We start from the raw sequence: 14756 nt of genomic DNA, 5'->3' as shown, positions 1-14756 counted from the left end.
CGCACACATCAAATACCGCCAGATTACTTTGCAAGGTGGCTGGGCCCGTGTTCACTTCCGGCAGTGAACGAGAGTTTCCCTCCTCACCCTCACTAACATTTGGTATGGCCTATTTTTCTTACTTTTTCTCATATCACTCTATCTAAGCCACTGTTTCCTTGGAATTTGATGCAGGCAGGTGTCTGCAGCCCCCGCAGTCCCAAGGGTGCCTCTGTTAACTCTTTCCTGCTGGAGTGGGCAGGGATCAAAAATTTATCAGGGCCGCCTCAGGGGAGCTGTACACTCCCACGCATCTTGTTCCTTGATCCACTGAGGTCTGAATGTCCCCAGCTCTGCTAGGTCCTGCCTCTCAAATGTTCCAGGCTTGCATTTACAACGCACTATGGCAGCGTTTGCACAGCTGACCCACGAGCTGTGTCCCCTGGCCCGGCACTGGCTGGTGCCAGCAGCTTCTCTGTTGTGCCGGCGAGTGTCCTCACCCTAGACTTCGAGGCCCTCCATGATCTGACTCTGACACTCCTCCCCCGTTTGCGATGTTCATACGCGCCTTCCTGCTGCTCTTCAAACACACCAGGCCTGGCGCTGCCTCAGGGCCTTTGCCCTTCCTGCCTGCTCTACTCCCGGCTCAGAATGTTCTTCTCCAGATGATTTCCATGGCTGGCTCCCTTCATTCAGATCAGGCCTCAGATGTTGCTTCAGTTCAGCTCAGTTGCTCAGTTGTGTCCGACTCTTTGCGACCCTGTGGACTGCAGCACGCCAGACCTCCCTGTCCATCACCAACTCCTGGAGCTTACTCAAACTCATGTCTGTCAAGTCAGTGATGCCATCCAACCATGTCACCTTCAGTCGCCCCCTTCTCCTCCTGCCCTCAGTCTTTATAGCATCAGTCTTTTCAATTAGCCAACTCTTCCCTTCAGGTGGCCAAAGTACTGGAGTTTCAGCTTCAGCATCAGTCCTTCCAGTGAACACCCAGGACTGATCTCCTTTAGGATGGACTAGGTTGGATCTCCTTGCAGTCCAAGGGACTCTCAGGAGTCTTCAACACCACAGTTCAGAAGCATCAGTTCTTCGGCGCTCAGCTTTCTTTATGATCCAGCTCTCAGATGGTGCCTAAGCCCTGTCTCTTCTAACGAGCACCTGCCGCATCTGTCCCTCTCCAGCCTCAGTAGCGTTTGTCTCCATAGAACTCATCACCTAACATATGACATATGTATGAGCTTATTTCTTTATTGTCTGTCTCCTCCATTAGCATGCTAGCTCCTTAAGGGCAGGGACCTTGCCTCTCTGGTTTACTGTTGTATTTCCAGCACCCGAAACAGTGCCTGACCCATGTGTGTGCTCAGTCCCGTCCCACGTTGAGTGTTTAATTGCTATTTGTGGAATGACTGAGGCGCGCCCTCCAGGCTGGCCCCTTATGGGAGGCTGCAGTAATCTCTCCCCGCCAGCCTGGCCATCAGTTCAGTTCAGTCGCTCTGTCGTGTCCGACTCTTTGCAGCCCCATGGACTGCAGCGTGTACCAGGCCTCCCTGTCCATCACCAACTCCCGGAACTTGCTCAAACTCATGTCCATTGAGTTGGTGATGCCATCTAGCCATCTCATCCTCTGTCATCCCCTTCTCCTCCTCCCCTTTCCCAGCCTAGTCATGGATCATCCCTTTAACCTGTGGTGTCTAGGAGTCTGTTGACATTGTCCTCTGTGACCCAGTGGGCACGTGCTCCCAGCTGTCCCCAGAGCCCTGCAGAGTATGTGTATGAAACTCCTGGATATGTACAGTGTTTATATCTTCCCAGATTTCAACTTGACTCAAAGATTCAGGACAAGAGTAGGGGAGGGGGAGTTAAGGAGTTTGTTGTTCAGTCACCAAATCATGTCTGACTCTTTGCTACCCCATGGACTGTAACCCGCCAGATTCCCCTGTCCATGGGATTTCCCAGGCAAGAATGCTGGAGTGGGTTGCCATTTCCTCCTCCAGGGGATCTTCCTGACCCAGGGATTGAACCCACGTCTCCTGCATTGGCAGGCGGGTTCTTTACCGCTGTGCCACCAGGGGAGACCAAATGATAAGCTGCCTCAAAAGATATCTCCCGTACGCAGCAGGCCTCTTAAACCGGGCTTCCTCTCTCCCTGTGGAGGAGGCGCTGGTCCCCCAGGTCCACAGGTGGGGAAATAGGAAGATCCCTGATCTCAGCTGCAGGTGCCTCAGGCTGTGACCCCCTTTGCCCTCCTCCCCACCGCCGGGGAGAGTGCAGAGAAACCGCTGCAACGTCCTACCTGACCCTGTTGAAAACCGTTGTTAGTGGCTCCTTATTGCTCTGGGGAGCAATGCAGAGCTGGCCAGGGCTGCAGGGTGTCCTGTATCTCTGCAGCCTCATCTCGTATCGCCTGTGCCTCAGTTCCTCTCTCGGGCCCCGTCCCTGCTGCCTCAGGGTCTCTGCCCCTGCCGTCCCACCTCTAGGGACGTTTCTCCCTGTGCCTCATCTGTCTGCCTCCTGGCTCAGCCCTCAGCTGACATTTCACTCCTCCGAGAAAACTGACCTGGCCCCTGGACCGCCAGGGGTTGGGTCCCTCTTTTATATTCTTAGCCAATGAATGTCTCTTCCATTGCACTTTCGCATAATTGATTATGTGTGCAAGTTCACAAACAGTTCACATTAGTTGTGTTATCGGCTGGATAATGATCTCTCCCACCAAGTTCCGAAAAGGTCAGGAACCGTGTGCGTTTGTGCCCTCTGTGCTCCTAACAGCCCCCAGTGTCTAGCACGTCGCACGTGCTAAGCCGTGTCAGTCGTGTCTGACGCTGTGGGACCCCATGGACTGCAGCCCGCCAGTCTCCTCTGTCCCTGGGACTCTCCAAGCGAGAATACTGGAATGGGTTGCCATTTCCTTCTCCACTAGCACATAGTAGGTGCTCCAAAAATGCCTCTTGAGTGCATTAAAGCATAAAGCCTGGATATTCTGACCTCAATTCCAACACTTCTGATCAGTATTTCAGGGAGATTCTTTGACAGTCTTCGAGAGGTGGCAGCTACAGAGCTTAGCATCTCCGCATATCCTTTCTCTTCCCCCACACCTTGACCCCCCACTCCGTGACCCTGGCCTTATCTGGCAGGGCTCCTCACCCGTGGACCTGCTGGCTGGGGGAGCCGGTGCTCTCCGTGCAGAACGGGGGCACGGTCGGGGCACAGACAGCAGGCAGCTGGACCCGCACAGCCCCGCTGGGCAGCGTCGGGAGCTCCGAGGAGGTGCTGACGAACACGGTGACGTTCTCCATCGGGGCGATGGTCCCCAGGTTGACCACAAAGAGGATCCGCTCCAAATCCTCATCCAGAGCCACCTTGCCTGGTTGGCAGGAGGGAGGGATAATGGAACGTTTGCAGAGTGGTCCCTACGTGCCAGGCCTGGAGTCAGGGGCCATGAGCCCCTTCTCTCTCATCCCCTCCAAGCTTGCTGCGTGTTGGGTTAGCTTGTGCGCTGATGGGAAACTGAGGCTCAGCCTGGGGGTGTAATGAGTTCAAGTTATTCAACAAAGAACGAATTTCTTGAACCAGGATCTGCACCTGCGTGGGCCTGGCGCCAGGCCTGTGTACTTTGCACTGTGCGCTGCCGGGAGTGGGAGGCTGGGACCCACTCACCCCGATGGAGGGTCGCATCTCCATCTTCAGACTATGTGCCCCTAGGATTTACACTGGAACGTCTCGCCTCCCTCAGAATCCGTGCTGTTTCTTTTCATCTGAAAGGCCCACCCCTCGTTATTTCTTAGCCCATCTTATCCACCCATCCAACCCCTCCACGAAAACCTCCCTGGTCCCAATGTGGCCCCTTCTTTTCCTCCTCTGACATGACCTGGACCGTTTTGGGCATGGCCATGTTCAACTTCCTCTCGCAGTCACTCCCTGGCATGCCCGGGCTATTCTCCCAGGCTGCGGTGAGTCCTAAACTCTTGGGGGGCAACTTTACATCTTACACAGCATGGGTGTTCAAAGATTCTTGAACATCGATGGTCAGGTGAAGAAACTTCATTTCCATCACAGATCCAATAGTGAGAATCTTTTATATCTTATGATCCTTGGTCTGGACGCAAGCCTTGGCTCTGCCACTAACATGCTCTGTGACCTTGGGCTGGGCACTCCCCCTCTGAGCCTCAGTACCCTCCACAGCAGGAACCCATGGCCGTTGTGTGAGTACCGACTCTGCATCAGTGACAGTGATGAGCGTTCTGCACGCTCTTTGTTGAGATTTCAATGGATTATTAGTTACATTTTACAAAACAAGTCTTCATTTCTTATCTAACCTTGCAAGCAACAGGACTGGCAGTCAAATCCCGGTATGCCTCATTCTACAGCCTCTGAGCTTAAATGATAATGTGCTTTTCTGGTTGTTAGAGATGTCTTAAATACCCTTCGCTTGGCTCTTTGACCCTTACCACTCTTTCCAAGTGAGAGGAGAGACAATTGCCTGTTTTACAGACAGTAAGGTGAAGTTCAGAGAGGTTAATTACTGGGCCACGGTCACACAGGATTCCCGACTCCTAGCACAGTGCTCTCTCTACGCGATCCCACTGCTCCCCTTTCGGTCTGGCGAGACTCCAGCCATGCCCAGGCCCTGCCACAGCCCCTCCAGCCCTCTTACCTGTGACGGTCGCAGCTCGAATGCCCGTAGCCTCAAAGTGGCCGCCCTCTATTTTGGCTTTGTCCTTGATCTGTACCGTCACAACGCGGTCCCCGATGACCGCCTCAAAGCCGATCACCGTGGTGTACTCGTCCAGGGGGTACACGAAGAGGCCTGGCAGAGCAGGGCCCAGGGTCATGGGGTGACCCAGCACCGCTCGGCATGCCCGCCCCCCTGGCATGGAACCAGAGCCCCTGGCCTGCCGTGTGAGGGCACCGTGGCATTCATGCCGCTTAGAGGGCTCCCTAGGGGCCTTGAGCTGGGCGCCCCCCGACTCTGGGGCTGGACAGGACACATAGAGCGGCAGGCTCCGCATCAGTGGCGGGGGAGTAAAGGGACGCTGCTCCCCCGTCCCAGCCACCTCTCACTCTGCGCCGAGCTGCAAGCTCACCACAGCCACCCAGTACTCTGCCCACCTGCCCCACCCTCGCGGCCCCAGGGAGTAGAAAAGAGAATGAAGAGACCGAACCTCTAAAACAGGCAGCCTCATCCACCCGCTTCAGGAGCTGCACTCACCGCGGGGCGGGCGCCAAGATTCGCCCCCGGTGGCCCTGGCCTGGGGCTGGTCTCTGCTGCGTCTTTGGGAGAAGGGGGCGCCCATGCGGATGCGTGTGTGGGCCCTGGGCCTCTGAGAAATGTCCTGACCACCCCCTCCCCAGAGCATCTGCCTCCACCTTCATCCTAGGTTTTAGATTCCGCCATCCTTCTGGCTCCGCTGGTGTGGCCAGGGTTTCTGATTTCTCAAGAGAGAGCGGCAATCTGGATTTCTATGTGACCTGTTGTGTGGGCCTAACAAGACACTTCTGTGTGGTGCATTATCACCCGTGGTGCCCAGGAGCTGGTCTTCGGAGGAAGAGGACTAGGGTTCTAATCTGAGCCCTGCCCGCTGCCCCAGTCTGGTGACATTCAGCATCTCGAAACCTCAGAGCCCCGTCTGAAATTGGGGATGGTGGAGTCAAACTCAGGGTCCTTATGAAACTGGGAGGAATGCCCACCGGTTACTCCATCCCCCACGGTGTGTGTCCTGCGTTTTCATGCCTCAGTGCCGCGCTTCTTACACTTTGAGAAAACATGAGTCACCTGGGGGAGGGAGCGGGTCTGGTTAAAACGCAGATTCTGATTTAGTAGCTCTGGGGCAGGGCCCAAGATTCTGCATTTCCAACCAGCTCTGGGTGATGCTGATGGCTGGGGGAGCACGCTCGGAGGACCGAGGTCTTATCTCATTTAATCAGCCCGCTAACCCGGGGGCAGCACAGTGCCAGGACCATGGCGAGCTCTCCATAAATCCCAGTTTCCCATCCCTCTGAGCCTCAGTCTCCTCATCTGTAAAATGGGGGCACTGGTTTTCCTGCACATGGAAAGCTAAAGGGCTGTCTCACAGCTGTTCAAGTAATATAGTCTCTTCGGTTCCCCATCAGCCTCACGTTAAGCTAGCCTCTGTAGGTTTCCTGAAACAGAGGGACCGGATCTTTGTTCTGCCTGGAAGATTTCTGTGGGGAGGAAAGTTTCCCTTGTAGGTTTCTTTTGGGAACTCAAAGGATTTCAGACACTCAGGTCAGGTTGGAGGGTTGGTGCCCCAAGAGGTGAAGTTTGGGAGTCAGGAGGCCCCCATCACTGTGGATGAGAAGGGATGTGAAGCGTAACTATCATTTATACAGGACCTTCCTGGCCAGGCTTCCGGTAACTCCCTTCCTTACATGCAAAGACAAGAGCGCAATTTACAAACAGCTCTCGCAGGGGAACGTCGGTACACACTCCTGACTGCCGAACACTGATGACTCACATTCGCAGACTGTTTTCCATTCCATGCTGCCCTTCCTCACGCATTACCTCATCTGCTTCTCCCTCAAACCCTGGCATCCAGACAAACACGGGAGCATCCTGATGTCGAGAAGGACCGCAGCTTCCCCAAGGTCATGGGGACAAGAGCCACGCTTAGCACTGGGAGCTCCTGGCCTCCAGTGAGTCCGGATACCTCTCCTCCTGTGAGACTCCCTGGGGGATGTGGAGAACTGACTATCTGACTGGTGGGCGTGATTTGTGGACATCAGTAGGTCTGGGACAGGGCTGGGGTGGAGCCCAAACCTGGGTTCAAATCCTGACATGACTTGCCCCCAGCTTTAAGACCTGTTGGGCAGAAATGGTATTCCTACTTTGCAGGTGGGTAAACCGAGGCTCAGAAAGGTGATGTGACTTGTCTGATGTCAGTTGGCTGATGAGTGTCAGGATGGGGTATTCAGCATACCTGTGGCCCTGGGGAAGTGCCTGCAGGGACCCTTACCCTGGAAAGGCTGGGCTTCCAGGTTGCCATAGGTGAGGGAAGCGGTGAGCCCCAGAGCATAACCGCTGACGAAGGAGGTGACGTCGGACGAGGTGAGGGGCAGGGCCGCCCCTGTGATCTGGTTCAGCAGACCCGGCATCTCGCAGGCTACTAGGCCTTCAGGACCTGCAAGAGGTGGCAAGGCAAGAAGCGCGGAAAGGCCCCCTCCGATGCCGCTCGGCTCAGTTCCCCCCCTTCAGCCTCCACGGACAAGCAGAGCGTCATTCTCTCCATTTCCCCCCAACCACTTCCCGCAATGACGCTCGACCACCCTCAGAAGAGAAGGCGTGATTACGCCCTCTGTTTTCACCTCACAGTAGAGGAACTGAGGCCTGCAGACATGAAGCCTGGCTGGATGCACGTTGTGGGTCCCCCAGCTCCCACCTCATCCCTAGGTGTAACCTGTGTGCTCTCAAACCTCTGTCCTTGCCACACTCTACCTGCAAGGCTCAGCCCGTGAGCCAAAATAAACGAGCCACCGCCCACTGCCCTTAGGTGTCAACTCAGGGCCCCCTTTGCAGGGAAGCCAGTCCACCCGAGCCTTCTCACAGAGCCTAGCTTCTCTCCTTCCATCTGTCGGGATCCATCCTGTCTCCATGAGATTACGTTATCCACGTCTATCATCCCCTTTAGGAGAAGGAAATGGCAAGCCACTCCAGGATTCTTGCCTGGAGAATCCCGTGGACAGAGGAGCGTGGCGGGCCACAGTCCACAGGGCTGCAAAGAGTCGGCCTCGACTGAGGGGCTAAGCAGCAGAAGCATCACCCCCTTGGAGAGCACGCTCCTGGTTTATTGTTGCTTTGCACGGCATCCTAAGTGCTGACTGAATAAGTAAAAGCATGGTTGGGAACTTCCCTGGTGGTCCAGCGGTTAAGAATCTGCCTGCCAATACCGGGGACACAGGTTCCATCTCTGGGCCAGGAAGATCCCACGTGCTGGGGAACAACCAAGCCCATGGGCCACAATTTTACTGATGCCCCCCTGCTCGACGGCTCCTGCTCCACTACTAGAGAAGCCGCCGCAGTGAGAAGCCTGCAAACTGCACCGAAGAGGAAGCCAGCCCTCGCTGCAGATAGAGAAAGCCCGTGGGCAGCAAAGAAGACCCAGCACAGCCAGGAACAGCAAAAAGATGCCTGTCATCGCGCCAGCACCAGCGACTTCAGAGCGCATTTCAGGGTAGGGTGCCGATTCTCTATGAGGTTCCTGAGACCCTCCCAAGCAATCACCTGCCTTTGAGAGGTGGGGGCAGGAGCAGGAAGAGAAGCTGACCAAAGGGTGTGGAATACGAACTTGAGGTCCTTTTTGGGTCTTCTTCTGGGTGATGGATGCGCCAGGCGGAGCAGCAGTGGGCTGGTAGCCTGTTGCCGTTTATTTGCAAGGCTGTTCTGTGACTGCTGATGACCCTGTCTTTTCTCTGAGAAGGGTACTCTGTGCCTTTACATCCTCCATGAGTGCCCAAGCAAGGATCCTCAGGTGCTCCCACCCTCTCTGCTAGCCCAGGAGTATCGTTTTAATTATGTTCTCTCTGTGGCTCCAGCCCAGACAGCTCTCAGCCCCCCGGCATATCTGCAGCAGGCTGACTGACAGCAGGAGGCAGATAAGGAGCCAGGAGAGAGGGCTGGATTCCCAGCCACCTTCTCCCAGGAGTTCCTGTCTCAAAGCCCAGGGCGAAGCCGGGGGCAGAACCAGATGGTGGGGCTCCTTTCCTGAGAGAGTCATGTCCCTGGCCCTCCACACTCCTTCCCTCCACCTCCTCTTCCTGGTTCCCTCCTGTCCAGAAGGCTGATGGCGAGCCAAGCCCCAGATGGGTGGGGAACTTGGACTTCAGCTTGGGTTCATCCTGTGGCGGGGGCGGTGCTTCCCCGATTGCTCCGTGAGTAAAGAATCAGCCTGCAGTGCAGGAGACACAGGAGACCTGGGTTCAGTCCCTGGGTCGGGAAGGTCCCCTGGAGGAGGAAAAGGCAACCCACTCCAGGATTCTTGCCTGGAGAATCCACGGACAGAGGAGCTGGTGGCCTGCAGTCCACGGGCTCACAAAGCGCTGGACGCGACTGGGCGACGAAGCATGCATGCGTGGGGTGGAGTTTTGCCAAGGGCGCCTCAACCAGCCCAGTCATGCCCACTGCCCTGTGCCCACCCAGTTCCCGGGGCCACTCTCCCCAGGGAGTGGGGCTTCGGTGACGGACGTCACTAACACAAGCAGACTCACTGAGCACCGACTCTCCCGTGCGCCCTCTTGGAAGAGTGCACTCGAAATTCCGCAGTCTAGCTCATGCATCATCTTTATCAGTTCCTTCAGCACTGATAGGAATCTACTGTATTCTGGGTCCTGAATTAGCCACTGGGGATGCAGAGATAAGACACGGCCCCATCCTTAAGGAACTTACAGTCCTCAGGTAGAGGAGACGAGGAGTGAGGGAAGTAATAGCAACAGCGGCTGGAATTTGTTGAAAATTGAAACTGCGCCAGGCACATCTACTATCTCATCTAACTCTCACAACCTTATAAAGTGCATTGCTTTGCAAGTGAGGACATCAAGGTCTCAAAGAGGTGTGTTTGTTTTTTGCACAAGAGTTTGGGGTCCCCTAAGGACATATGGGTGCCAGGGGTGCCGTGGGTGGAACTTTCTCCTGGAGGACCCCAGGGGTATCCCTGCAAGAGATGGGGACCAGCGCCAGGAAGGCTGAGCATCATTCCTCCAACCATCCCAGCCTGGGGCTCCGGTGGGCATCACCCAGGAGACACCTCTTGGGGAGGAAGCCATCCGTGTCCCCTGGACAGTGTGAGAAGCCAGGCTCGACTTCAGGAACAGAGAGGTGTGAATTGGTCCAGAGAGTGACAGGGGCTGATCTCAGTGGGTCAGTACGTAGCCAGGCCTTTACCCTCCTCGTCTTCTTCCTGATGGGCCAGAGCACCTTTCCCCAAACTGCTGGGATGCAGGATCTGGAAAATGGGCTGGTGAGGTGAGAGGGAAGGGCAAAGGGAATGAATGGACTGGCAGAGGAATGGGAAGGGCCCCTTGACCTTAGAGGAGGCATGAGGAGAGCAGCGGGTGGAGAGAGGGTAACAAAGAGGATTTCTAAGAGAGGGAGCCACTTTAATCCCTGGTTATTCATTCCCTCCTTTATAAAGCCAGGTGAAGGGGTGGTGCACTGGGATGACCCAGAGGGATGGTATGGGGAGGGAGGTGGGAGGCGTTCAGGATGGGGAACACGTGTACACCTGTGGCGGATTCATGTTGATGTATGGCAAAACCAATACAGCATTGTAAAGTAATTAGCCTCCAATTAAAATTAATAAATTTATATTAAAAAAAAAACACCAGGTGAGGACTTCCTTGGTGATCCTGTGGTTAAGACTCTGTGTTTCCAACGCGGGGGGCATGGGTTCAAATCCTGGTTGGGGAAGTTCCCTATGCTGTGCAGCACAGCCAAAAAAAGAAAAAGGAAAAACAACAACAACAAACCCCCCCCAAATCCCAGGTGAGTGGAAGGGCCAGTAGGGCTTATCTCCCTGGCACTGAAGATTAAACTGAGTCAGCATAAAGTACCCAGCACAGTGCCCGGCATGCAGCAGGTACTCAATAAATGTTTGCAAAGTGAAATGAATGAATGAATGCGGGCAGTCTCCCAGGGACACTAAACTTTAGTGCTCACCTATGCGCTGGGCAGATGGTGGAGGACAAGGCAGATGAAGGGTACGAACTAACAGAGGCCACAGATCCCAATACAGCTGCAAGCCAACAGATCCAAAACCCGACTCCTTGTCTCTGCCGCAGCTGCCTCCCGCTTGTCCCACAGTGGCGTCCACTCCCAGTAAGGCAGCCAGAGCGGTCCCCAGAAGTCACGGATCCAGTCGTGAGGTCCCAGAGTTGGCCGCCCCGCCAGCTCCCCACGCCCCTGGAGACCCCCGATCCGGGCCCCGCGCCAGTTTCCTCTCTGGTTTCCCCATGGGGCCTCTGCTTGGCTGTTCTCCCACTGGAGAGCCTTCCAGCTGGGTGTCTCCACTTCTAGGGATGCTTTTCCCCTCGCTCCCTCTCTCCTTCAAGTCTTTGCTCAAAGGACGCCTTCTTCTTAATCCTGGGTTTAAACTTGTAACCTGTTCCCCCAGCTTCACTTCCAAACCCTCATCCTGCTGTTTTATTTTCCCCAAAGCACATATTACTGACATACCCCATATGAAGCATTTATTGTGTTTATTGCTTATCGTCCGTCTCCCCTGCACGAGGGCAAACATTTGGGGCCCATGTCTCTCACTGATGTGTCCCGAGTGCCTTGAGGAGTGCTTGCGCTGTTAGTAGGTGGTAAATAAATGTTGTTGGATGAATCAATCGATACGTGGAGTCACAGGGCAAAGCTGGCCAGTTCCGAGTTTCCCATATTTCCCAGGGGAGGGAGAGATGTCTCCTGACCACCAGGTCCAGGGCAGCTCCTCAGGGAAGATGTTGGAATTAAATCCATTGTTTAGGCTTCCCTCCCAGAGCTTATCAGTCAGGGGCCCAGACACACCCTCGCAGCCAGAACGGTGGTCCCGCCCATCTTTGAACGGACCATCCGCCTGTCCACAGAGGGTGCTCTGTGGTCCTGCCCTTGAACCAACCCCTGGCCAGCTTCTCCCTCTGCTAACCGCCCCCCGACTTGGCAGCCGGCAGGCTCCTTGAGAGGCTGTCTGTGTCCTTGTCTGAGGACCTGCTTCCCTCCTTCCAGCAGGAGGTGCTTATTTCTTGCACCCCCCAGTTTGGGAGGCTGACATCTCTCGGCTACATCCCACCCGCTCTGTGTTGCTTGCCATTTCAAGGCTCCAACCATGCCCTCCTTTTAGCAAACACTTGGCCCCAGGCTCCTGGCTTCCCTGCTCCCCAAGCCCTGCCATCACCCAGGGGGCCTTCAGCGTCTGTGGGAACCATGCATGCAGCGTCTCGGGCTTTTATCCTCCAAACCCCACATCTTAGGGGCCTCTGCTGCCGCTCCAGCTCAGCCTCCCATTGCCACGCAGTCCTTGGACTTGAGGCACAGCCCGTGGTCACTCCATCTCCAGAACCTGAGTCACTCGGCACTTTTAAGAGCAGCTTCTCAGCACTTCCCAGCTCTCTCTTCTTATTTGTTTTTTTCCTTTGCAGTCATCACCCTCGGATAGGCTGTATCTTCTGCTTCTGTATTTGTTTAATGCGTCTCCCAACTCTCTAGATGCCGTATAACCTCCAGTGAGGGCAAGAATTTTCAGCTTGTTTCTTGGCTCCATCTGCCACCCAAAGAATATTACGGGGTAGAATAGATGTTCAATAAATGTTTGTCAAGTAGCTGAAACATTATTGCGAGCGCTTTACATATACTGCTTGGCAGAAAAATTCATTCGAGTTTTTCTGTATGAAAAACTCGAATGAACTTTCTGGTCAACCCAATACAATGCGGGCAGCACCCCACAGAGAGATGGGCCTGGTGGGCTATGGTCCATGGGGGTTGCCAAGAGCTGGTTGGACATGACTGGGAGGCTAAAACACCACCACCAGCTCAGAAGCAGGTACTCTCACCATCCATGTGCTACAGATTGAAAACAGCAAAGCTCAGAGAGGTGAGGTAACTTCCTTAAGCCCACCCAGCCTTAGGCTGGGAGTTAACCAAAGCAGAAGGACCACGGAGCCCAGGTCCTTAACCATGAGGCTACCCTGCCTCCTGCGGGAAGCGTCTCCCTGATTCTTGCCACTTCTGCCCACACCCTCCTGACATCCTCTGCTCTCCACCCCCATGGTGGGCAGCTTCAGTGCTCTCTCTTGGACCATCTCTACCAGCTCCTACCTGCTCCTCCAACCTCCAGGCTGATTTCCTCCTAGTCCCCTCTGTCATCTCATAGGTGCACATGCAAGTGTGAAAACACACACAGGCACACACGTGCCTTCCCTTTCCCCTGAGCTTCGTGGCTCCCCGTTGTGTCTGTCCTGCAGGTTAAACTCCTGAGCAGCACTGAAGGCTGCTCACCACCAGCCCCCCGTTGCCACCCCGAGTCAGCTCCTAGTATGCCCCGCATGTTCCCTTTACTCCAAACACACTGACCTTCTCACCGTGCCCTTCCCACACTGGAGCCTTTTCCGGCAATGATTGTAACGTTCTTCTCTGCCTTTCAAAGTCCTCTTCACTGCTCAAGGCCCACTTCCGTTGTCACCTCCTCCCCGAAGCCTTCCCCGACGCACCAGCCCATCAGACACGCCCTCCCCGGGGTCTGCACAGTTGCTGGGCATCGTCTGCCACCTTGCGCGTCTGGAAGCTCTGTAACTGCCCTTCTGCGATGGCTTGTCTCCCCCTGAGGGTGGTGGGCACAGGAAGAACAGGGGTGCCCCTCCCCTTTCCTGCGCCCCAGCCCCTGCAGAGAGGGGTCTGAGATGGAGTCATCTCCTAGGGTCACCGAGTGCTTTGCAATCATCACTAGTGTGCACACGCACCCTCGTGTTACAGGTAGGGAAGCTGAGGGTCAGGGATCTGGAAGCCAGGACCACATGGCTGGTGAGGGGTCAGGATGGCTGAGGTAGGAAGCAGCCTTCCTCGAAAGCTTGTACTTCAGGATTTCCCTGGGGGTCCAGTGGCTAAAACACCGTGCTCCCAATGCAGGGGGCCCGGGTGTGACCCTCGGTCAGGGAACTAGACTCCACATGCCTCAACTCAGAGCTCAAAAGCCAAAGTCAGTATGTGAGTTGCTCAGTTGTGTCTAAATCGTTGTGACCCTGTGGACTGTGACCCTCCTCTGTCCATGTGATTCTCCCGGCAAGAACACTACGATGGGTAGCCGTTCGCTTCTCCAGGGGGTCTTCCTGATCCAGGGATCAAACCTGGGGCTCCTGCCTTGCAGGCAGATTCCTTAATCTGAGCCACCTGGGAAGCCCTGAGTTCGCATACTGCAACAAAAGGTCCTGAATGCTGCAACGAAGATTAAAAATCCTGCCTGCCGCAAGTAAGACCCATCACAGCTAAATAATTCAATAAATATTAAAAAAAAAATACACCTGCGCTTTCCCTTCCCCCGCTGCTTCACAGTCCATGCTGAGCACAGGGAAGCGGAAAGGAAGGAGGGAGGGAGGGGGAGGAGGAGTGATGTCCAGGACTCCGGCCAGCTAGGGTTGTGAGTGCCGGGGACCCTGGGCTTCCTCTGCTCTGATGCCTCTCAAGAGGCGGCCAGGACCCCAGTTGGACCGCGAGCCCCACCAGCGGCCCCAACACCACCCTCCAGGTTGTTCTGGAACAGCCTGGGGTGCAGGGTTCCAGGTGGAGTGCAGAGGCTGGCTGACAGATGACTGTAGCAGTGTGACCTGATTCAGATGCGATGTGGGAAGGCTGCGTGGGGAAGGAGCCAGGGAGAGTGCTGGGCCCTGCTTGGCCTCAATCGTGATGATGGCCTGCACTGGGGTCCTGGGTCAAGAAGTGTGGCTGCATGCCTTCCCTGCCAGGGGACATTTACTTTTTTCAGTTTCAGAAAGAAATTGGAAAGCAAGATGCTTGTGGGGCCGCAGCAAGTTCCCAGGAGCTAGCCTACTGCCTGGGGATAGAGTCCCTGGACAGCTCCTTCTAGGCGACCTTGGGCCAGTTACTCAGCTGTGCCCTGCCAAGTACCTCCTGTGTAACCTCAAGCAAGTGACTTAACAGTTTTGTGCCTTAGTTTCTACATCTGTAAAATGGGACCATGCCGGTTCCCCCGCCCCACTCCTAGGAAACTGGGACGATAAAGGAGAGAACGCCTGTCAAGTGAGTGGGTGGGAGCAGGCAAGTCCTGGTGGGGCTG

At 55.4% G+C, this 14756-nt stretch overlaps 1 protein-coding gene across 1 annotated transcript in view; it reads right to left on the bottom strand.

Moving 5' to 3' along the window:
• Window positions 1-7103, bottom strand: part of VWA5B1 (von Willebrand factor A domain containing 5B1) — a 47023-nt gene extending 39920 nt beyond the window's left edge. Inside the window, exons 1-3 of the mRNA XM_018066230.1 lie at window positions 6951-7103; window positions 4614-4783; window positions 3121-3386 (exon numbers count right to left, since the gene is read on the bottom strand). Of these exons, the coding sequence (XP_017921719.1) occupies window positions 3121-3386; window positions 4614-4783; window positions 6951-7089 (575 nt within the window). The 5' untranslated portion in view covers window positions 7090-7103. The remainder of the gene's footprint in view (window positions 1-3120; window positions 3387-4613; window positions 4784-6950) is intronic.

Source organism: Capra hircus, chromosome 2 (assembly GCF_001704415.2).
Source record: "Capra hircus breed San Clemente chromosome 2, ASM170441v1, whole genome shotgun sequence".
In the NCBI taxonomy this organism is placed as follows: domain Eukaryota; kingdom Metazoa; phylum Chordata; class Mammalia; order Artiodactyla; family Bovidae; genus Capra; species Capra hircus.
This window is presented reverse-complemented; position numbering and strand designations above follow the sequence as displayed.